The 20733-nt window shown below is 32.5% G+C and overlaps 1 protein-coding gene and 1 long non-coding RNA gene across 2 annotated transcripts; one reads left to right on the forward strand and one right to left on the reverse strand.

Annotated features, from left to right (window-relative positions):
- The first annotated feature begins 3531 nt into the window (after positions 1 to 3531).
- LOC121224638 (uncharacterized) lies at positions 3532 to 4607 on the forward strand. Its single transcript, XR_005922255.1, has 2 exons — positions 3532 to 3993; positions 4341 to 4607. It is a non-coding gene; the product is annotated as an uncharacterized lncRNA (long non-coding RNA).
- Positions 4608 to 15534: 10927 nt separating this feature from the next.
- Positions 15535 to 20354, reverse strand: LOC107947406 (beta-galactosidase 13). Its single transcript, XM_016882076.2, has 18 exons — positions 20038 to 20354; positions 19736 to 19944; positions 19565 to 19631; positions 19392 to 19484; positions 19166 to 19309; positions 18517 to 18611; positions 18310 to 18415; positions 18111 to 18195; positions 17910 to 18028; positions 17671 to 17838; positions 17395 to 17570; positions 17197 to 17306; positions 17016 to 17125; positions 16817 to 16924; positions 16628 to 16729; positions 16358 to 16503; positions 15925 to 16270; positions 15535 to 15828 (listed from the first exon to the last, which is right to left on the reverse strand). The coding sequence occupies exons 1-18, from the start codon at positions 20260 to 20262 to the stop codon at positions 15703 to 15705; spliced, it is 2535 nt and encodes an 844-aa protein (XP_016737565.1). The 5' UTR covers positions 20263 to 20354; the 3' UTR covers positions 15535 to 15702.
- Between the last annotated feature and the right edge of the window lie 379 nt (positions 20355 to 20733).

Genomic DNA, 20733 nt, shown 5'->3' on the forward strand with positions numbered 1-20733 from the left:
TTGACTTGCTTCGGCTTTTATCTCTACCCTTTCCATATTTGTCTCTGTTTCTCCCCCTGTTCTCGATAACCAACACCTCGGACTGTGATGTAGAACCCTGAGATCTTCTTCTAACCTCTTCATTCAACACACCACTCTTAGCCAAATCCAAAGTAATAATACCCTGTGGGGCAGAATTAATGAGTGAGACTCGAAAGGTCTCCCAAGAGTCTGGTAGAGTAGCAAGCAATCAAAGTCCTAAAATCTCGTCATCAAATTTGACACCCATACCAAGCAACTGATTCATCATACTCTGAAATTCACTAACATGGTCAGCTATAGACATTCCTTCTTTATATTTCAGCGCCATCATTTTCTTCAGCAAAAATAACTTGTTATTGCCCGACCTCGAAGCATATAAGCTTTCAAGCTTCTCCCACAATGTTCGAGCATGTGTCTCCTGATCAATGTGATTGTAAACATTTTCTTCAACAAATTGCCGAATAAAGCCACACACTTGTTGATGCTCAAATTCCCATTCTTCATCACTTTTCGAATCGGGTTTTTGAGTAGTAAAGACCGGAAGATGCAAAGCCTTCACAAACAACAAGTCCTTCATTTTATTCCGCCAAAGTTGATAATTTGTGCCATTCAACATAATCATCTTGCTCGTATTAATTTCCATAATTATCTGACACAATAACCAAGCTCTGGTACCAGTTTGTTGGGAAGAAACCGAACAACCGAAACAAAGCGAAAGCACAACCGGTGTTCTTTCTCTCCTTATAACTCCTGTAAAAATTATGGCAAGCACAATAGCACAAGATATGTTCTCTAGCAACCTTAATCAACCACAAATCAACTAATGCAACCACAACAAAAATAAATAGAGACACCAATATTTTTACGTGGAAAACCTCTCTAAATTAAGGGTAAAAACCACGGGACTTTAGAGTCCAATAAAGAGCTCCACTATCATCAAATGTTCAACTACAAGATCACAATATCAAGCCTACAATAAGCATTCAACTCCGACAAGGCTAACAACATGTAATCTTTAGCAAAAGAGAGAAAAATGAGAGAACATCACCAAAAAACGTAGCTGCTGAAAAATGGGTATTTCCGACGCTACAAGACTCGGATGAAAAATCCGACCGTACAAAGTCAAGAACACCTTATCACCTAGCTGCTGTCCAAAAATCAGCTCAATCGAACCACGGATGGACCTTCGATCGAAGAGTTGATCACTGCTGCACCAAGCTTGAAAATCTGATTTTTTCTATTCTCTTTCTCTCTATTTTTTCTTTAGCTCTCTGCAGAAAAATTTCTGCCCAACACCCGTTAATAAGCCAAAAAATTGGCTTTTGACAAAACCAAAAGAAAAAGGAAGGCAAAACATTTGTGCCAGAAAATATGGGTTTCCCACATAGTGGGACCCATACCCAACATTAATTAGATGTTAGTGATCACTTGAGCTCCTGAAATATAGTTTTCTATCGAAACCGTTGACAAGTGGAAAAATGATGATGTGGTGGTTGATATGGTGTTTGATGTAGAAGTTGTTGACGTGAAGAGTTTGATTTTTTAGAAATTGTAAAAGATTATAAAAATAAAAAATTATATAAAATGATTAAAGTGATAAAAATAATAAAAGATGTAGAATTTATTAAATTTATAAAAAGAGTTGTAGTTTTTAAGCTTTTACAATATTTTAAAAGAAATTTAATAACTTACACCTTTTATATAATTTTCTAATTTTTTTGTCTAATATTTTTATACAGTATTTTAATAATTTATAAATTTTAATTTTTTTTAAAATTATACTTTTTGTTTTCCCTCGCACATTATCTTACATCATACATTGCTCCTATTCTTGCATCACAACTCCTTAACCAAAATCATTACTCATCACTCACTTTAGGTCACCAAATACTAAATTCATTACCACTCAAACCTCTCACTCAACACTCTCTACATGTCTGATTAACTTCAAGCTCCCCATTCCTTTCTTACCAAAAACGAAGGCTAGGGGTGTTCAGTCAGTTAACCAACCTGAAATAACATTAACCGAATTAACCGACCTTTCAAAATTTTTAACCGTTAATCGGACCAAAATTTGTAAAAAAAAATTCACCGAATCGAAAATTTTCAGTTAATTCGGTCGGTTAACCGAAAATTATATATTTTTTCTATTTTTGGTTAAAAAGTAACCGAATTACCCGAATTACCCGAATTGACCGAATTAACCGTGTCGAAACCATTTTTTTGAAAACAAAAATTTAGTTGTCGACTTTAAAAAACATAAATTGGAGTCGCCACCGATCCTTGATTGAGGTGTGATCGGCTCACCTTAATAACGATTTTGGTCTGCAAAATTTGAGAAAACAAGTTCGGGAGTCAGTTACGCACGAGGAAGGGTTAGCACCCTCGTAACGCCCAAAATCGGTACCGAATTGATTGTTTAACGTCTTGGTGTCGAAAAGTAGAAAAGATTTTAAAAGAAAACTTTTTAACTCGAATGAATTAAAATAATAAAACATTCTTATTTTAAAGAAATAAAATATCACACCCAGTAAGTTAGGGCGCAACATTTTTAATCTTCAAAATTAAGTTTGTCTTTTGATTTTTAAAACTCATGCATTTAAATTTCAAAGGATATTCGTTTATTTGGGTTAAAAGAGAAAAATCGAAACCCAGTAAGTTAGGACACTATAACTCGAATTTCCTAAATACAGAATATTGCCTTTATTATTTTAGAAAAATCATCATCTCAAGAAAACAATGCGTCATACCCAATGCGTTAGGACACAACGTATTGAATTCCCGATAATGAGCTTTTTATGTTTTTTTGATTAAAGAGCACTCCCGATTATTTAAATTCAACAAAGAAAATTGGAACCCAATACGTTAGGGCTCAATCCTCTCGAAGATCCCAAATATCGAATATTGCCTTATTTTGAAAGCCTTTGAACAAAAATAGTTTTAATGCTTTCATGAAATCAAATATATTTTCTTTTTAAAAAAAAATGATAAAATGTTAATATACAACATAAAACAAATACTTTAATATGAATTATATATGTATATGTATTTACAAAATATGTATATATATAAGTTTGATATATAAATAAATTTTGAAAATATGTATATACATATATTTAAATACGTATATATAAGCATACATATATATAAAAAAATGAATGAAATATATAAAAAAAAACTTATAATAATTTCTAAAAAAGGTACACATATATATTATAGAAAATGCATGTATATGCATGGATTATAAAATATGGAATATATATATGTATTAAAAATATAAATGTATATATGTATAATGTATATAAAAGTTATGAAAATAAAATAATAAAATATATATAAAATATGTACATGTATTTACAAAAGTTTAAAATATACATATATATTATAAAGAAAATATGCATATATATATTAAAAACTATGCGTGTGTATATGTATAGGAATTGGAATAAAAAACATAACAACAATAATAATAATAATAATAATAATAATAATGCAATATAACGGTATTAATAATATTAAAATAAAAAAAACCTAAAATGACAGATTAAGGATTAAAATGAAAGTAAACAAAATTTAAAGGCTGAATTCAAAAATAGAAAACGCGAAAAGAGACCAAATCAAAACTCGCGCAACAGGAGGAGGACCCAAAGAGAAATTTACCCAAACCGCCCAAAACGTTGCGCAACATTGGACTAAAATAAAACAGATTTGATATTTCATGGAAAAATTTGAAAACAAAAAAAATGGTTTTGAAATGATGGGATAAAATGGAAGGATTAAAAACACAAATGACCCATCAATGCTTAAAAGTTAAAACCCATTTCAAACTCTAATTAAAACCCTATTCCATTTGCGGTAACAGCAGCCTCAAGAACAGCTCCATCCTCTCCTCTATTCTTCAAGCCGAACTCCCCCCTTTCAACTTCGATTTAGATGAAGAGAAGCAAAGATGTCGACGGCGCGCCTCTTTTGGTAAGGATTTCTCCTCTTTCTTTTATTTTTGTTTGGTGCACAAAGAAAAAAAACAAGCAAAGAAATCAATGAGCAAGAAGAAAATAGACCCAGAAAATCACCTTCAATCCCACTGCTATTTTTATTTTCTCTCTTTGTATTTCGTTTACACTAATTTCTTTCTCTTTTTTTGATTAAATATGCGTAACCCCTCCTCTCAATTTCTTGTTTTCTCTCCATCTCCCTTTACAAATGCCTCCATCGGTCTTTATAACCGAATCTTAGAGAAGAATAAAAAATAAAAAAATAAAATCTATTTAATTTTTACTATATTTTCTGCTATCTCTACTGTTCGTGGTCTGTTGCAGAACGTAGAAGACGTGCACGGAGTGTGCGATATTTGTGGAGGCGTGCGAGGGAAGGAAAATGTGCGGAGTGCTGCAACGTTGGGGCGAGGTTGTTGCGGCACTAGGTTTGCTACTAGGTTTATGCGTCTTAGGCTATTTGGGTTTGGGCTTTACATTTTATTTGGTATTATTATTTATGCGGGCCCGGGTAAAAATTGGGCCTTACAAACATAATTGACCAAATTGAATCACTACATAATTAAAGACATTACATAAGCCTTTGAATCACTAACATTACATAAGTCTTGAAATTAACACATAATTGAAATGTAAGTCTTTAATATTCTCCAATCTCCATATGTATCCAATTCTTCCCTCCAAAAGATATCCATTTGCATTAAACCTACAAAAAAAAAACATGTGCAAAAATTTAGCATATACTTGGGTTGGGTTGGGTTTATTAAATTATTAAATTTAGCATAAAATTTAGAATTTTATTTTTATTTATTAAATTATTTGTAATTTTTATGATTGGGTTGGGTTGGGTAATTGGATTGGGTTGGATACTTGGATTTGGATTGGGTTTAGGTGAATAGTGGGCCTATTTATATATTATAATTTTATTTATTAAAATTTTCGGTTAAACCGAAAAAATTCGGTTACCCGACCGGTTTCGAACCGAATTAACCGTTAACCGAAAAATTAAAAAATAGTTAATCGACCCCTGCCGAAAAAATTCAGTTAACCGACCGATTAACCAAATTCGTTCGATTAACCGAACTTTTTTTGGTTTTATCCGAATTTTGCACACCCCTATTGAGGACTCCAAACCCTCAAAATAACCTAAAATTTTTTATTTTAAATATTTTAATAAGTTTTGTAATTAAAGAAAATAATATAATTTTCTATGACCTTTTTATAGTTAATTTTTCTATAATTTATTATTTTTATATTTTGTTCATAATAAATTAATAATATTTTATAATATATAATATTTTTATATTATTTTTTATAATATATCTAAATTTTTTATACAATTTTAATATTTTTAAAATTAAATAATTAAAAAATAAATTAAACCCTCACAAAATAATTTAAAAACCAATTAAGTCATCCACATTAGTATTTTTCAATGTCAACTGTCATAACGTTGCCTACATAAGGGTACGGGGGCGGAGTAAGCAAAGCTAGACACGGAGGGCCTAAATTAACGTAGAGTCACCACTAAACAATTAAGGTTAGGTTGGTTAGCCACCTATCGTCTAAAAGTCTAGAATTAATATTACAAAAAATCCTAAAAGTCTAGACTCAATCTCATCACCAAATTTTGGGTTCGGGAGGACGATTACGTGTGAAGAAGGTTATAACACCCCCACAACGCTTATCCGGGTATAGTCTTACGGGGTCTTAGGAGCTAGGTTTTTTATTATTTAAGCATATTAATGTTTTAATCTAGGCTAAAATCTTATGAAAATCTTAAATAAATACTCTAAAGAAAATGCTCTCGATTTACTCGTAACTTAATTAAGATGTGTTCACCAAATTTATCTAATTTGAAACTTAAATTAGAGATTTTTACTTTTAACGAGAACCCTAAAGGATATCTAAATAATTTACCTTCAATTCCTAAAATTAATTCTATCTTGGAATTCTAAAAAAAAAAACCTAGAAATTACCAATGAGTTAAGAGAAATATTAAAATCCATCTACAACTTATTCGATATATTATTATTTAAAGAATTAATTAATAACATTGAACCTATCAAGATCTTAGAAAAGTATCCCATGCCGAGTTTGTGATTTATTTTACTTTAAAATTCTTGATCTAAGATTTAAATTCACCAAAATCCTAAAATAATATATCTTAAATAATATTTATTAGCTTTCTTAAAAAAATTTCTAAAATAAAAAATTTAGAAAGACCTACTCATGATTTACAATTCGCCTACAAAAATCTTTAGTTTTAATCTTGAATAAAGTCCTAAAGAATATTTATATATTAATTTAAGGTTCTAATCCTATACGATATTTAAAATTAGTTAAAAAACCCTAAAATGAATATCTTATATATTATTTATAATTTTTCTAGGATAAATGGTAGATAAGATCTTAAAGACTAACCTAAATTCAAATGTAAAAACCTTATGGTTTCATTAAAATGTAACACAACTAACTTCATGTCAACAATTATAGGATGGAAAAAATGACCTAAAGTTCCTTCTTTTAAAACGAATAGTAATAAAATAGGAAAATTAATTAAATTGACTAAAGTTAATGAAAAGTTAAAACTCTTTCAAAAAATGGCAATAATAAAAAAAGAAACTTAAATAAATGAAATAAATAAGACATTGACAAGATGATAATGATAATGATAATGATAATAATAACAATATTGCACACTATTCATAATAAAATAAAAGAATCAAAGTAACATAAATAAATAATATTAAAATGTATGTAAGGGGAATGTGTAAAAAAACATAAATATAAATGGACATAAAAATAAATAATGACAGAATAAGAATAAATAAAAATCATACTGTGAATAAATATAAAACATTAAAATAAAATGCACAATTGACATTAAATATGTAAGGTATAAATGCAAATGAAAGGGAAGATATAAGTGTAAATAACTTATTAAAGATGAAAACAAAACAACTTGATTTTGGGACTAAAAGATAAAAAAAAGTGGAAGACAGATGACTGATGTAGCAATTAATTTGCTTTTAATTTTGAAATTTCAGATTAAATCGAATGTTTGAATAAACAAAAGGGTTATGAACGTAAATAGGCCAGAGAGTGAGGGCGGTGTTACAAAAAACGACGTATTTTTGGTAAATTTAAAAGTAAGGGGATAGGAATAAGTTACCCATTTTTGGCACCTATAAAAGCAAAAAAAAACTATTCATTCTTTCATTTTAACCTCATTTTTTCAAAAAAAAAAAATCTTCCTCCTTCTATGTTGGCCATGGCTCCACCACTGGAGAGCCGGAGCCCAACAGCTCTCTGGTCTCCGGTGGTGGAGCCGCCGCGTACGGTGGTCGGATTTTTTTTTTGCAAAATCAAAATTTTCTTTAAAAAATCATTATTTTTCTTAAAAATCAAAACTTTATTTAGAAATAGTTAAAAAAGATCAAAATTTTGTTTTAAAAAATGCAAACTTTTCCTTTAAAATGACTAAAAAACAAATTTTTATTTTAAAAATCTAAACTTTCTCTTTAAGAAAAACACTATTTTTCTTAAAGATCAAAACTTTTATTTTGAAATAGAAAAAAAAATCAAAACTTTATTTTAAAAAATTTGAACTTTTCTTTAAAATGACTAAAAAATAGATTTTTATTTTTTAAAATCTAAAATTTCTCCTTTTAAAAAAAACACTATTTTTCTTAAAGATCAAAGCTTTTATTTTGAAATAGTTAAAAAAAAATCAAAACTTTTTTTTAAAAATTTAAACTTTCCTTTAAAATGACTAAAAAAAATAGATTTTTAATTTTTAAAATCTAAACTTTCTCTTTTTAAAAAAAAATCAAAACTTTTCTCAAAATCAAGCCCTTTAAAAAAAACCTTCATTTTAGAAAGGAGAGGGAAAAAACAAGATTAAAAACGAGATTTTTGGGGGCTCCTACGGGCGGAGGACGGACGGTCTAGTGACGTCCCCTTCATCAGAGCCCAAAACTCAATCCCTCATGACATGTCTATGACAAAAAAAAGATAGAAGAAAAAAAATAGAATGCTTGTTGTTATTGGTTTTTTTTAAACCTTTCTTTTAAGAACAAAAATATGAAAAACCTCTTTTTTTTTTCATTTCATTTCATGTATATATATTGCTTTTTAATCTTGTTTATTTGTAAAAAATGATAATAATGATATTTAATAATAATAGTAGTAGTGATGATAATAATAATTTAGGCCTTTGATAGGCCCAAAAAGGAAAGAAGAAAAAAAAGAAAAATAAAAATAAAAATAAAGGTATCATAAACCAAAACTGGGTGGGCTTCGAACGGCCCAAGAGAGAACAAAAAATTAAATGGGCTCGGACAAAATGGGTGTCTACATCAACTACCATATCATCATTTTTTTCAACGTTAGTTGCCACGCTAGTTGCCATATCATCACTTAGTGGCTCGTCAAAGGCTTTAATTGAAAACTATATTTTAGTAGCTCAATTGATTGTGATTTTTTATTAGAGGCTTAATTGATTTTATTTATTTATTTTATGAAGGCTGTTTTTTTTTCATTTAAACCTATTAGGCTAGAAAATACAAAGAAGGAGTGAATTGGGATTTTGAAAAATTCTACAAACTTTTTTAAATTAAAAATAGAAGGGAGAAAAGCTTGGACACTTGAATTTATAGTTGTTCGGCCCCAATTGTCTACCCCCACTACTTTAGTATACCTCAATTAATGATTTCCTAATTCAGATTATTGAATTAATACCTTTTAAGGATAATGTGTAACAGCCCGTTTTTAGTGAAATCGAAACACTGGTGTCAGAACCAAAAATTCGAGTTAGAAAGAAAATTATTTTAATATTAGTGCATGGTTTGCATTATGATAGGAATAACATATGAAAATTTCATTTAGAAAATTTTACTGATTTCATGATTAGTTGAGAAAAGGACCAAATTGCATAAAATGAAAAAGTTGAATTCTAGTAGCTAAAAGGATCAAATAGCTATGGAATTCAAAATTTGAGATCCTTATATGGAAAATAGACCATTAAGAGGAGTTAGTAGATAAGTTTGATGATTCAACTATGGAAAATTAGAAAAAGAAAAGGATAAAATTAGAAAGATGAAAAATAAAGATGAAAAATAATAAAATAAAGAAAATATCATCATTTTATCATCATCTTTCCCTTCCCAAATAAAATATGGAAACCCTAGCCATGGAGAATTGAAGAAAGAGAAAACTTATTTGGCCAAATTAGGTGAGTATTCCAATCCCGTTTTTAGTAATTTTTATATTTTTGAGATCGTAATAGCTTAATCTAGCTATCTTGGGGATTAATTTGCAAATTTATTAAAGTACTAGGGTTTTTCCATGGATGAATATGCATGAATTATGAAATTTATGGCAGAAAATGAAAGGTTGTTGATAGATAAACAACTTTTGTAAAGTGAATTTTCATGAAATTGTGACTTAGGGACTAAAGTGTAAAGATGTAAAATTCATGGAAAAATTCTAAATTTTATGAATTACATAGGCTGCAAATGTTATATGTAAAAATCGGTTAGGCTTGGAATAAGGATTAAATTGCATGAATTTTGTTTTCCGAACTTAGGGACGAAATCATTATTAATTAAAAGTATAGGGGCAAAATGGTACTTTTACCTAAGATGTGAATTGGATTGAATTGAATATGAAATTTATTAAATTGATGTTAAATTTATTTATATAGATCCAAAATAAAGAGTTAGATCGATGAAAAGAAAAAGTGTCGGATTAGTAGGTTTTTGTACACGAGCAAGTGTCGAGGTAAGTTCGTGTAACTAAATTATATAATTATGTGATATGCTTGATTTATATGTATGTGATTTGTAAAATTGTTAATTATGAAAATAAATCACATATCCGACAATGTCCGACAAGAAATAAATCCTGTTTCAACAAATGAAATTAGATGGATACAAGGTTCCTAGAGTGGTTGTGGTTCTGCATATGTTGCGAACACACCATAGCTCGCATGAGCGTCCCGATATAAGCTCTTTTGAGCTTTTTGATACATGGTTATTCCAAGCTTCTCGTTTATATGCTCCTATGAGCATTCTGATCGGTAGTGATCATGCATATGTTGCGGACATACCGCAACTCTTATGAGCGTCCCGATATATGACTATCCAGAGCTTCCTGATTAAAAGCTCTTTCATGAGCTTCCTGATAATAGCTCTTCGGAGTTACCCGTTAAGCTCGCATGAGCTTTCTGATTTAAGCTCTTACGAGCTTCCTGTTATTAAGCCCGAATAAGCTTCTTGTTACAAGCTCACATAAGCTTTCTGTTATTTGGCTTGGAAGAGCTTCCCGTTTAAATGCTCAATGAGCATTCCTGAATATGAATTGATGGAATATACTATGTACACTTTGTGTGTACTAGCCATGTATCCATCGATATTATAAGTGGTCCAACGGGTAAAGTTATGATAAATGACAATATGAATTTGTGATAAAAGATTATGGACATATATTTGACTACATGAACATGACTTGTATATGAAGTTTGAATACATGATATGGAAGGTACATGAATAAGGAAACTTGATTAATGTTAAGTTCATACTTGTTTATTGATATTCAAGTGAAATAAATGACTAACATTTTTATGAGGATATGTGTATAGGCTATTGGCCAACTTGTTTTGAATATATTATGTATATTTACCTTAAATGTAATTAAATGGTAAGTTAATTTCCATTATATGAACTTACTAAGCATTAAATGCTTACTCTGTTCTATTTCCTCTGTTTTATAGTAATTTAAAAGCTTGTTGGGTTGGAGGCTTGGCGGAGATATCATCACGCTATCCATTAGCTTATTTCGGTATAAATAATAAATACATTTTGGTTATAATGGCATGTATAAGCTAAAGTGGTCACGGATGGTATGTATGTGTTTGGTTGAAATTAGCCATTTGATATGGCTCGTAATTTAGTATGTTTTGATGTGTATATATATGGCTTTAATGTGTTTGATATGTTCTTGAAATAGTTAAATGATGGAAATCTTGTAAGTATATTAAAAATTTGATTGTGAAAGTATTAAAATGTTAATGCAGGTGGAAGACCAATTGGGTAAGAAATAATGCTTGAAAATGACCTTATTTTGTCCACACAGGTAGAGACATAGGCGTGTGCCTCAGCCGTGTGTGACACACGACCATACGCACGAGTGTGTGGTTCGGTCGTGTGTCCTCTGCATCTTTAAAATTGCAAAATAGAATGCTCAAGTATTTTCCCATGGGCCTGAGACACAGATGTGCCTCTCGACCGTGTGAGCCACACGGCCTGACCACACGGGTGTGTGTACTCTGCACCTAGGAAAAATATTAAAATTTTGCGAAAAATTCTCTGAGTACCCAGATTAGTCCCGACTTATTTCTATTGCATATTTTGGGCCTCGAAGGCTCATATAAGAGACAATAAGATTATTTATGACTAATTTCTGATATAAATGAAAAATGTTATGAAATGTCTGTATTTGATCTGTTTATTCTGGTAATGCTCTGTAACCCTATTCCAACGATGGATACGGGTTAGTGGTATTACATAATGTATAACATTTATAATCCCTAACTTTTAAAAAGCTAAGTTAGAACCATTTCCCCTAGTTTTTGTGGCTAAATTGGAACCTTCTAGCTTTTATAAGGCTCAACTAGCAACCTTTAATCCTCTTAAGGTTTTTTACAAAAACCTTAATTACACACTTTAATAAAAAGAGAATAAAAACGAGCAAACAAATAATCAACCTTTAGTAGGTGTGTGTTTGTAAGTTTGCCATAATCTATTTATGAAAAATTAAACTCTTTTCGCTACTTAAGAAACTTGTATTCAAGTCATTTTATATCTGTTGAGTATGAATTTTATTTTAGTCAAATTTGAGAAATAATCTTCCAGTTAAACTCTGTTTATTTGTTTTAATCAAACTCTGATTAGTCTAGATTATTTTATTATTATTTGACCTATGAATTTAGTCTATAAATAGACTCTTTTACAATATTAGAAAATACACCCATTAGAGATTAGAACTTATAACACTTTTGGAGAATTTTGTGCTTACGTTTTGAGGGTTTTTTTGTTTTCAGGTTTTCGGGGTTTAGTTTTTATATTCATCTTTGTACTCTTCATTCTTTTTCCATTATAGTAAAATTATCTTTGACTGTGGTTTTTTATCCTCTTTGGAGAGGTTTTTCCCCATTAAATTTGTATGTTTAATTTATTAAGTTTTTCTGCTATTTTTAGTTGTTCATTGCTTAATCGGGTTGATCCCCAACAAGTGATATCAGAGCTAGTTCAGTTTTCGTAGATTAACCCATTTAGAGATGACAACAACAATGTTTGAAATTGAGAAGTTCTATGGTGTCATAAATTTCAATCTGTGGCAGGTTCTGATGATGACAATTCTAGTTCAAACCAGCCTGAAAAAGGTTGTTATCGGGAAAAGCCTGAGAATCTAAATCAAACAGAATGGGAAGAGCTTGATGAAAATGCCTTGTCTGCAATCTAGTTGTGCCTCACGAATACGGTATTGCAGGAGGTATTGATGGAGAAGACCTCATCTGCCTTGTGGAAAAGTTTAGAAATTCTTTATGCGACTAAGTCTCTGGCTAATCGTTTAGTGTTGAAACAATGTCTATTTACGTTTCACATGAATGAATGTGAGGTTCTTAGAGATCACATCAGTCAATTCATTACTTTTTTAAATGATCTAAAGAACGTTGAGGTTCAGATTGACGATAAAGATTAGGATATGCTATTATTGTGCTCTTTACCCCCTTCATACAAGTCTTTCAGGGAGACTCTGATTTATGGTAAAGACAAACTCTTGTTCAAAGATGTGAAGGGTCATTTTTTGAGTAGAGACAAACTCGATAATGAGTTTAGTTTGGATAGCAAGGTAGATAGGCAAGCTTCTGTTTTGGTAGCATCAAAGAAGCGAGACAAAATGTGCCGCTATTGTAAAAAGTTAGGTCACATCAAAGCAGATTGTCATAAATAGCGAAATAAAATAGTTGCTGAGAGTAGCGAGGAAGATGTAGCTGATGCTAATTTGGCCGATGAAAGCAGTGATGATTTCTTGTTAGAGTTAACGAGCGATAACTCCAAGCTTACGTCCAAGTGGATCCTAGATTCGAGATGTTCTTTCCACATGTGTCCCAATAGAGAATGGTTCTCCACATACAGCCCGGTTAAAAGTGGAATTATGCGTATGGGAAACGATTCATCCAGTAAGGTAATTGGTATTGGTATTGTTAAAATTATGATGCATGATGGGACAATTAGGACACTCTCAGATGTCAGGTATGTACCTGATTTACGAAAGAATCTCATCTCATTGAGTATTTTAGACTCAAAAGGATGTAAAATCAATATCGAGTCAAGCGACATTAAGGTATTTGGTGGAGCTCTCGTTTTGTTAAAAGGTAAAAGGACAGGCAGTTTTTAAATTCTGGAAGGTTTTACAGTGACCGGTGAAATTAGACGTCCCTTGTCTGTTATAGAGTCAAAGTCAACTCGTTTTGAGTGGAGGCAACTTAGTCATAGGAGGGAAAAATGTATGATCATTTCGTTGAAGAGAGGTTCTCTTTTGGATGGCAGTTTTGAAAAGTTAGGGCACTATGTTCGTAAAAATCAGACCCGGATTAGTTTTGAGTTGGCAGTATACAAGTCGAATGCTAGAAGTCTTCCAATTTCTAAGTACAAATTCGACTCAGTTAATTCCCTACATAGTTCAAGATAGGCCCGTGGCAGGCTTTAGCAAAGACGACTTTGTGGAAATATGAGTCAAATTGGAGATTTGTTAAGTATGACTCCTATTTTAGTCAAATTTGAGAAATAATCTTCTAGTTAAACTCTGTTTATTTGTTTCAATCAAACTTTGATTAGTCTAGATTATTTTATTATTATTTCACCTGTGAATTTAACCTATAAATAGACTCTTTTACAACCTTAGAAAATACAATAATTAGAGATTATAACTCATAACACTTTTAGAGAATTTTGTGTTTACATTTTGAGGGTTGTTTGTTTTCGGGGTTTAGTTTTTATCTTCATCTTTGTACTCTTCATTCTTTTTCCATTATAGTAAAATTATCTTTACCCGTGGTTTTTTATCCTCTTTGGAGGGGTTTTTCCATGTTAAATTTGTATGTTCAATTTCTCAAGTTTTTCTGCTGTTTTTACTTGTTCGTTGCTTAATTGGGTTGATCCCCAACAATATCTTTTATGTTTATTTTTAGAATTATTTAGTTTTAAGTTTAGATTGAATAAATTGAACTTTTGTGTTGTTTTGTGACCTTTTAGGCCGATTCGGGCCTAAGGAAGAACTAACGAGTTGATTGAGTGTGCATGATAACAACCTAAGTCGAGGAGTTAGTGGACTGCTATGGATGTCATAATATTCAAGGAGGAAGTCGTGATATTGAAGCAAACATTAACATTTAGCCAAATTTTTAACCAAAATCCATTCCGAACACAAAGTCACGGCACCATAATCACAAAGTCGCGACATTGGCCGGCAAAGTTGCGAAATCAAGAAGTAATGTCGCGACATTCAATCCACACAAAAAATAAGCAAATTGTCCATAAAGTCATGGCATTGTTATGGAGTGTTGCGACATTGGGCCCGAGGATCTAGAATTTCTGAAAAGGGTGTTTCTGTCCGTACAACTGACATTAACTTGTAATATTGGAATTAGTAGGCCCAAATTGGTCATAATACATTAACACTATAAATATTAGTTCAAGAGAACATATTAGGAGGCATTTTTTAGTTTATTCTTATTTCTTTAAAAGATTATTGAGGGTTTTAGAATAGATTGATGGATTTCTTTCAGCTGTTCAAACACTTTGCTATTTTCAATCGAAGTTTATTTTTAGTTTTATTTTGGGATTTGTTACGATTTTTGCCAAATCAACAATCATCGCTTGTGACTTCAAGTGATTGTTCATTCAAGCATAATTCTCGAATTTTAGATTCTTGAGCAACTAGTTTCCTTCTCTTTTATTTCACATTTATTTGAATGTGTTATAACAAGGTAGGAATGTTTGCATCTAGAATGACCGGTGGCTAAACCCTAGGAAGGTTGATTGACTAAAGTGAGAGTGGTTGGTCAGCTTGGATTTAGGGTTCCTAAATTGATTAGTTGGATTAGATTATCAAATTTTGTTAGAATTGATACTCAAGATAATATCATATGTTTTAATTCTTAAATGCACCCTTATTTTTTTTATTAAAAAATTATTTTTTACACTAATAATGGAAAAAAAGTCAATATAAGATAAACTATTAAAATGTTGATACAAAAACTAAATGTCTCTCTTTTTTTCTTTTATCATCTATTAGACTTTAGTTATCCTATTTTTGTATGTTGATACATTGAGTTAATTTTTTTGAAAATGAGTAAGTCTAAGTTTTGACTATCAATATAATTTTTTATTTGTTTCAACAATGATGCAAATGAAATACTACTGTTGGACATTAAAACAATAAAACCGAATAACAAAGAAATGATATTTTATTTCTTGAAAGGAAAATAAGTAAAAGAAGATGTCAAATTATTTGGAAATCGCACAGTCAATTCATTTCAGAAATAAAACAGCAAATGACTTTGTACAATCAAACAAAATTAGGCTTAGCTCATGAAATTCTCAAAGCAGGTTTAGAACTACGCTTTAAAAGCACATTTGGCTTGGATGGCAAATGTCTTCTTCATTTCGGGGCATGCTTCATTTTTATTGTGCAAATCCGGGGTGTCCAGAGGGATCTTGCAGCTTGGTTTTCCCAAGCAAAACTGTTTTAAAAAGAAAACCCCAAGTGTGTTGTAAGAAATACTTTGAAATTCATGTTACAAACAGAAGCTGTAGGATAGGAAATAGAGATTAATTACCTTTTCAACAACTTTCTTTGCTACGGGAGATGTGCAGTTTCCTTCGACGTAGTGCCCACAGGCACCAAAAGGATCACCAAAGCTGGCAAACTCCACGGCAACAATTTGTTTCTGGCCTGGACATGCAAGTTCAACCCTTGGTTTCAAATCTTTCTCCAAGGCTACAAGTTTGCCACCTTTGCCTTCGAATAACCTCACTGACGGTAAGTGATTTTCAGTTATAAAACCGCAAATGGTATCTCTGTCAACCAGAACTATCTCAATATTTTTAGGGTCACCTTTCTCGTCCTCTACTATAACAATAAGATTCATTGTTGGTTGAAGGTATGATCTTGGGATATGGTACCTGAATTAGATTGCATTGCGTAAACGAATTAGAGTTTTTCTTAGTTTCATCTGGTTCATAGTTCAGTTCCTTATGGCTTTTACGTACTCGGATTGAGTTGGCCGCTTAAGAGGAGAGAGGTAAGACATCCAATATCGCCCAATGTTTCTACCATTGATGTAAACCATACCTTTCCCCATACCAGTCATCTTTACAGCAACTGGATTGTCTCCTTCAGGTGCATCAAAATATCCCTATTCAACAAGCAACTTTCATATTTCTTCTTTTCTTTTCTTTTTGTTCTTTTTTTTTTTTTGCACAACATACTTCGTTTTTCAAATCATTAAAAAAAATTAAAGAGTGTTGCAATGGAATTACCTTGTACCATGTTACACCTTCGGATGGTCCACCCTTTACCCATTGTACCTTCGGGAAGCCATTTTGGGTATATATTTGGTTTTTTTCTCCATCAAGTCCAACCTGAAAACAGTTACCAAGTATATTATTTGGGCAACCAATATAGACTGAAATTTAGTATATAGAAAGTGAAAAAGTTGATAGTCATACCTGATGGCTCCAAGTATTTAATGTTATGTCAAGTGTTCCAGTGTTCAAACCTAGGATAGTGATGGAACGAGGCCCAGCGTACCTTTTCTCCATGTAGGCTCCGCTATCCTTGATTAATAAAGAAAAGCTATAATCAATAGCTGCTATAAATTTCAATTAATCCCCAACAGTTGTTTTTTAAGTTGCAGAAAAGCCTTACTGGAAGTCCAACTAAAAACCCCAATAGAGCAATCTGGTTACTCCCTGCCTGAAATTCTACGGGTTTCTGGAAAACAAAGCTCTTCTCAACTTTGCTACCATGTGCGCTACCTAAGACCAGCACCGAGATCAGACACCTGAGTTTGAATAACATAGAATATAACTCCGAATGCTGCAGTTACCTATGTATTTTCCATTTACGTAGCAATGGAGTCCGTGGCCAAGACTTGCAACCCTTAAAACTGGGAGGATTTCATTTTTCATTGGTAAGTCACGTCGACCTAAATCGAGTCTGCAGCAAGAATTTCGTAGAACAAGATCAAATAATCCCCACAGTTCAATATCCATTTTTGACAGGTTTTTATTTTTTATTGACTTACTTAGTTATGTACCAAGCATAGTCAGATGTATCTTTTGTCAATTCATAAAGCTCCCTTGGCTCATTGAGCTTATTTCCAGGATCATCAGGAACAACTTCTCTGTACATCTCCCAGTTAAAGTTCTTGTTTGCAGCTATGGATCTTACAATATTTCTTGAATTATGGTGTGTTGTGATCTGAGTTCAATAATCAAGATTAAATTATTTAGGGACCTGGCCAACTTGTAGTGTTACCAGAAGTGGAGATATGAAGGGTCAGGAATTTAGTTCAGTTCACCATTTGAGAGTTGAAAACCTCAGTCTTGCAGTCAGGGAGGATACTAATGGAGCGAGGTGGAAGTTGATAATCCTGACCCCTGAAACGGAGCGCTTGTGGTTTCTTGGTGTTGTTGTTTGTCAAGAAAGCTGAACAGAGTGAAGTTCCAGGTTGCTCCCACACACGAGCCTGCATTGCACAATAGCTTAACTCATTTTAACCATATCCAATTATCTGATCCAACCACCTCCATCCCCTACCTCTTGATCTGGACCCAACTTTTGAACAAAAGGAGATCCGGAAAATAAAGCCCTCTTGCACAAATTTACAGCCCTGTGAGCGTCCTTGAGGTGACCCCATTTTGGTTCCCTTATTAAACCTACAATATTCACATGTAAAAATTAGCTGTACAGAGAGGACTTCATCCATGGATCATCAGTAAGAATATTCTTCAATCCTACCAAATTCATCAAGAGGCGCTTCATCATAGTAGCGAGTTGTTGTAAAAGAAGAGCTTGTTCTGCCAAAATTTGTGCCACCATGGTACTTGAAACACACACACACAATAAAAAAAAAAAGAAGACCAATGAGCTATGTCTGAAAAGGGTGCCGTTTAGATAAGAATTGAACTTAGACAAGACAGTTAAGCATCTTTCCTACCATATAATAGTTGACCAAAGTTCCATTTTTGGAGCAGAATCGAATAATCGAGAATGCCAAATCCTCTGCTGATCTTTGAGATGGCGGGTCTCCGAATACTCTAAACCTGAATTTTCAAAAAACCGCATTGAAAATAGCCACAACATCAGCCTATAGCACAACGCATTCGAATTTTCGAGTGAACATCATTCATAATCGAATACTTACTGTGCAGTCCAGTTCTCAGTCCAAAGGAAAGGCTTGTTGGGACCATTTGGACCCGTGAAAGTATCTCCACAGTGCCTTCCATTGCATGTATTAATCTGAAACAATGAATGCATAAACAAAGGAAAAAAGCAGGCTTTCCGTATTTTTCTTTATTGAATTATGTTGAAAACTTTTGCAATATTTTCTATACTAACTGATACTTGATCTCTTCAAAGCAATCAAAATGAGTGGGGCCCTTATTAACCCAGTATTGTCTCCATTGAGGTTTTATATCTCGACTCTGCTGAAAGCTTTGATGGGTTCATAAGGGTGAAATTCATTGGAGTGTTTGAACAGGTAAAACTGCTGCGAACTTAAGAGTTTACGCTTGATAGAACTTGATTCGATGACCTATGGTATATAGATCATTTATGGGGAGGAGACAAATTGAAGAGTTTGCACACGATTGAACTCGACTCCATGACTTACAGTATATAGATCATTTATCGGGAGGATGCTACCACTATGCCATAGGTGATGTTCTCGAGTCCTACCATCTGTAAACTCTTCAGCTTTCCATGGTTTCGTATGTTTAATGCTCCTAAAGCTCTCGGTAAAGTCAAGGGACAAAATCCCGAGCAGGGATAGTGTTGCCTCGACAGAAACTTACAATTGGATCTGGGGCGTCCTTCTGCTTGCACATGATCCATGGGACTTTGGTATCCAAGGAAAGGGCCATCTTTGCTGCCCACTGAACATAACTGTCTCCACGTTCTCTAAATGCTAGTTGAATAGTATTGTATTCATTCTCAATCTGCCAAACATAAGTCATCAATATTAGATTAAAGGATATAGCATTAGTTACAAGTTTCAGATAAAGAGTATATCAACTAAACCTGTGATACTATAATAGGGCCTCCTTGTGGAGCAAACAACTTCGCTTGCTTCATTTTCTCAATCACCAATGTAACAAATTTTTTCATGTGCATCTGCAAAAGGTTAAATCTTTAATCGATTAAAATCCTGTGGATTTACAGTATTAGAGTGCTCGGAGAAGATGACAGATTACCTTGAATGGTTCATTATCACAACGGAATATGATGTTGGGGACCTCTCTTAGCCAATATGGTAATCCTCTGAATGTTTCGTTACAATGAAAACTCGATTTTTAAAGCTGATATATAGAAGATTAAATCATTTAATAAGAAATAGGAAGATGATGAGGAATTTCAATGTTTACCCATGGTTCCATTCACCCTGAACAAAGGGGCCAACTCGAAGCATTGCAAACATTTTGTGCTGCTGAATCAACTTAATGAACTTCACCAAGTCGTATTCTCCTTCGAAGTTGTACTTGCCTTGAACTGGCTCATGGACGTTCCAGAAAACATAGGTCTCAACCATGTTCAGGCCTCCCATTTTAGCTTTTCTGATGAGATCAGGCCAGGCCTGAACCAAATTTGAACAACAAAAATTAGTTCTAAATGCATCAAAGCTCCACCGGAATATTAAACGACACAAAAAATTAAAAACAATGCATACATCTGGGGGGCTGCGAGGGTAATGTATGGAGCCTGAAAAGAAAAGCATTCTTTTGCCATTAACGAGCAAAGACCTTGAATCATAAGTCACCTCCTTTGGTGTGGTACTTTCAGGGCTATCGGGATCCACCTCCTCCTCTTCCTCCTTTTGAGCAATGCTGGAAGTAATCAGCAAGGTGGACAAAAAGGTTATTAAAAGTATACGACCTGGTTCTACTTGTACCATCTTGTTTGTATATTTCGCTACAACTTGCTTTTCCTTTTGGGTTTTATATCAAATGGATTTATTTGAACTGAAGAAACTAGAAAGGAATGGAATAAAGCTACTTTGGGAGCTTCTCTACTTTAAAAACAAACCAGGAGAAAGACATGGATGAATGTGAGGTATTGGCTGCAGTTGCGGATTCGTGTTGCTTTGGTGACATTTTTTTAAGCTTTGAATGATTACTCCTTCCGAGTTTTCTATTATTGGCTATTCCTGAATCATTTGCACAGAGTGAGCATCAATGTCAATTAGCGCGCACACACACGTAACCAATTCATAAATTCACCAAATATTCGTACATTTTAAATCATTTTATTTTCTCATAAACAAATAAATGTGTAAATATTCTTCAGTTGTTTTATTTGGGCTTCTATTTTTCTATTAATAATCTTTAAAATTAATTTAAATGAATTTATCTTTTCCCCAAAAATT

This window comes from Gossypium hirsutum, chromosome D12 (assembly GCF_007990345.1).
Source record: "Gossypium hirsutum isolate 1008001.06 chromosome D12, Gossypium_hirsutum_v2.1, whole genome shotgun sequence".
Classification (NCBI taxonomy): Eukaryota; Viridiplantae; Streptophyta; class Magnoliopsida; order Malvales; family Malvaceae; genus Gossypium; species Gossypium hirsutum.

Excerpts from the sequence above, each read along its gene's own strand:
- LOC107947406 (XM_016882076.2), bottom strand. The coding sequence starts at position 20,262 with ATGGTACAAGTAGAACCAGGTCGTATACTTTTAATAACCTTTTTGTCC. Across the intron at positions 17,839-17,909 it reads AGTTGGGTCCAGATCAAGAG|GCTCGTGTGTGGGAGCAACC; the intron begins GTAGGGGATGGA and ends TGTGCAATGCAG. Across the intron at positions 15,829-15,924 it reads CAAAGAAAGTTGTTGAAAAG|TTTTGCTTGGGAAAACCAAG; the intron begins GTAATTAATCTC and ends TTTTTAAAACAG.